The sequence below is a fragment of the Cryptomeria japonica genome, chromosome 7, assembly GCF_030272615.1.
Source record: "Cryptomeria japonica chromosome 7, Sugi_1.0, whole genome shotgun sequence".
Taxonomy (NCBI): Eukaryota; Viridiplantae; Streptophyta; class Pinopsida; order Cupressales; family Cupressaceae; genus Cryptomeria; species Cryptomeria japonica.
This window is the reverse complement of record NC_081411.1, coordinates 745,337,308-745,340,696: the sequence shown is the minus strand read 5'-3', so window position 1 is coordinate 745,340,696 and position 3,389 is coordinate 745,337,308. Positions and strand designations below refer to the sequence as shown.

At 39.2% G+C, this 3,389-nt stretch overlaps 1 protein-coding gene across 1 annotated transcript; it reads left to right on the top strand.

The window, feature by feature from the left end:
- The first annotated feature begins 586 nt into the window (after positions 1-586).
- LOC131039799 (adenylate-forming reductase 06235-like) lies at positions 587-2,215 on the top strand. The gene has a single exon (XM_057972635.2). It carries the CDS (start codon positions 587-589, stop codon positions 2,213-2,215), a length of 1,629 nt encoding a protein of 542 aa, XP_057828618.2.
- Positions 2,216-3,389: the final 1,174 nt, after the last annotated feature.

The window sequence follows — 3,389 nt, the reverse complement described above, 5'->3', positions numbered from 1 at the left end:
AACAACATATTAAACATAGAAAATATGAACTTAATGTGTGAAATTTAAACCGTTAAATTTAACACTTGTCATTATCATTGTAAATATATTTTTTTATATATATTTACATATAGCTTAGTCAACCCGATGCTTGGTTTCTCTCTGGACTTAGTCATGGATGAATTGATATACATAAAATGGCTTGCTCACAAATATTTCTTTTTTAACAAGAATATTTTTAGCCGTACACAGTCGGCTCGTTGATCTCTTCAACGATTAAAATCATGCACGCAACAGCCGCCCCTGAGCCAATATTGGCTGCAGACCCCTTCTTGCGGCTTACATCGGTGTTCATCTTAAACTTCAGTGCATCAGATGGGGACACAAAGACGTCCACTTTGATATTGACACCGCTTGGACTACTGATTCGATTCTTTTAACATTTGTCAATCCCTTATCAGCCCAATCTGACTGTCGATTTAACTATAAATATCAGATCATAGAGTTGGCGAGTGTATAAGCTTTGAGAGTGTTTTAATCTGATGTCTGCTGGTTTGTTTTAAATAAGTGTCTTCCATGGTATTGCCTTTCTGCCCTTGCTTAGGAAATGGCTCATTTCGTAAAGTCCTCAAGCTATCATACCGTGTCTTCCCACAAGGTTCTCCCCAGCCATGAATCCCTGATATTCCAAAAATCGCAGAGTACTGGCAGCGTGGAATCCCATAGGGTTTTTCCCAGCCTTGAATCTATGAGCGTCCAAAAATCACTTAGTCGCTCCAGTAGCCATTTCTGTGATTTGGAATTTGAAGGCGATGATGATGACTTGGAGCACCAGTCCAAGCTGGACATAAGCCTTTGTAGTTTGCCAGAAGAGGGTAACTATGTCCCACAACCCACTTTTACCAAAGTACCCTCCAAGAAACCGTCAGAAGCACCCAAGCCGGGTGAATCCCGTATGTGGGTTATACTGCTGGATCAGGGCCTCTTTACCGTTTACAAGCGTCTATTCCTTCTCTCCCTTGCACTCAATTTAGCTGCCCTCATTTTGGCTGTCACCGCCTATTTTCCATACGCTGAAAAGGAAGCTGCTCTCTTTTCAGTGGGAAATATTCTGGCCTTAGTGTTGTGCCGCAACGAGGCCTTTCTTAGATGCGTGTTCTGGTTGGTGGTGAAGGTCTTGGGAAGATCGTGGGTTCCACTCCCTATCAAGACTGCCACAACGTCGTTCCTTCAGTCCTTAGGAGGAATTCACAGCGGCTGCGGTGTTTCCTCCATCATCTGGTTGATTTATTCCCTCGTGCAAACCCTCCGCCATTCTGAGACCACCTCCCCGGAGATAAGAGGCGTGGCATGGGCCATACTGGCGCTTCTGGTGATAAGCTCACTAGCAGCATTCCCTCTGGTCCGCCACTTACACCACAATGTCTTCGAAGGATTCCATCGTTTCTCCGGCTGGACTGCTCTAGCTTTGCTTTGGGTATTTGTCATACTGTCCGCAGCTTACACTCCTGCCCACAAATCCTACCAACTGCGCGGTTCAGTTCTTGCAAAGAAGCACGAATTCTGGTTCACTTTAGTCATCACCATTCTCATAATCCTGCCATGGCTAACAGTGAGGAAAGTCCCGGTGCAAATATCGTCTGCTTCCGGTCACGCCAGTTTGATAAAATTCTCAGGCGGGATCAGAGAGGGTCTTCTAGGGCGCATCAGGAGATCTCCACTCTCAGATTGGCATGCGTTTGGAATAATCTCCGACGGTAAAGATGAACACATGATGCTGGCGGGTGCAGTGGGAGATTTTACTAAAAGCTTGGTATCTGATCCACCCAAATATTTTTATACTCGTTGTGTTAAATTTGCAGGGCTGCCTTATCTGATAAACATGTACAAGAAAGTGGTTGTGGTGGCCACAGGGTCGGGCATCTGTGTGTTTCTGTCTTTCTTGATGCAGGCATGCGCAGCAGAGGTGTATGTCATTTGGGTGGCCAAAGAGATGGAGAAAAACTTTGGAGAGGATATAGTGAAATGGATTAAGAGCTACCCTTATGAAAAGAAGATTATTCACGACACAGCTTTTCTGGGTCGTCCAAACGTACCGCAGATGACAGTGGAAGCAGTGAGAAAATGGGGAGCAGAAGTTGTGATAGTGACTAGCAATCCGAGCGGGAGCAGAGACGTGGTGAATGGATGCAAAAACGCTGGAATTCCAGCTTTTGGTCCAATATGGGACTCTTGATTTCATCTTTGTATTAACTTATCTCCCTACCTATAGATAGAATTATCGTCGGAAAAATATAGACAAAACGAGTGTGGCGTCTAGGTCTCTAATAAATAAAAATATAGTTGTGATTTAGGGTTGATCTATCTCAATTTCAATGAGTATTGAAATGGCCTATGCACCGTTGTATAGATAGAATTAGCATCTAAATATATACAAGACAAAGACAAGTGTGGCATCTAAGGTTTTAATAAATAAAAATATAGGTATGATTTAAGGTTTATCTATCTCAATTTCAATGAGTATTGAGATTAAATTGAGTATTGACATTGTTCATGATATAAAAGGATCGTCATTCTTTCTTAATTTTTATGAGACAATCTAGTGTCTATTTATTATGAGTTAATCTATAATATATTTCATGTGATTACTATTACGTTATGGAATTTAAATTTATTGATTATGATTTTAAAATAGACCATCTTGATGAACTAATGAAAAATGCAAGATGAATTGATGAGAGGAATAATTAAATAACCTCGTTCTAAAAAATAAATAAAAGAATCGAATACTCATCATCCTCCCCTAGGTCATTTGTGTTTTTAGAAATGTTATTTTTTATCTTTCTCATAAATTATCTAATTGTTCAATAGACGTAAATATTTTATCCCAATCACACCATAAATAAGAAAAAAAATTCTAATGAATGCTCCTAATTGACATTTTTAAGGTAATAATAATGTATATATCTCATTTACAGAAACTGAAAGGTTGATTTAAATCTTCTAAACCCTATTTCTAACTATGTTGCACAGTAGAACTCATAGATGTCAAAGATCCTTCTCAAAGTTTGAATGTTGATAAATGCAAAATCATTTCAAAATTCTCATCACTGCAAGTATGGAAGATGGAGGTGGTGCGCTCATTCTCTCATTGACATGAAAGTTTATTTTTAAAGTTAAAGTCTTTTGGCTTTATAAAATGTTAGGGGTAGGGATTCGAACTATTATAGACTTGAGGATACAAAATATAAATCAATAAAAAGATTTAACTTATAGTTTTGTGTAAACATGTCACATTTCAATGTTGCATGAAAGGCAAATAAACCATATACTGAAGGAGATTAATTTAAGTCCCACTACAATTGCTTCTTTTATTTTAACTCAATCACACTCTGAAGGAGGCATCTATA

What these genes read in the sequence shown, in the direction of transcription:
- LOC131039799 (XM_057972635.2), top strand. Translation starts at nt 587, where the DNA reads ATGGCTCATTTCGTAAAGTCCTCAAGCTATCATACCGTGTCTTCCCAC.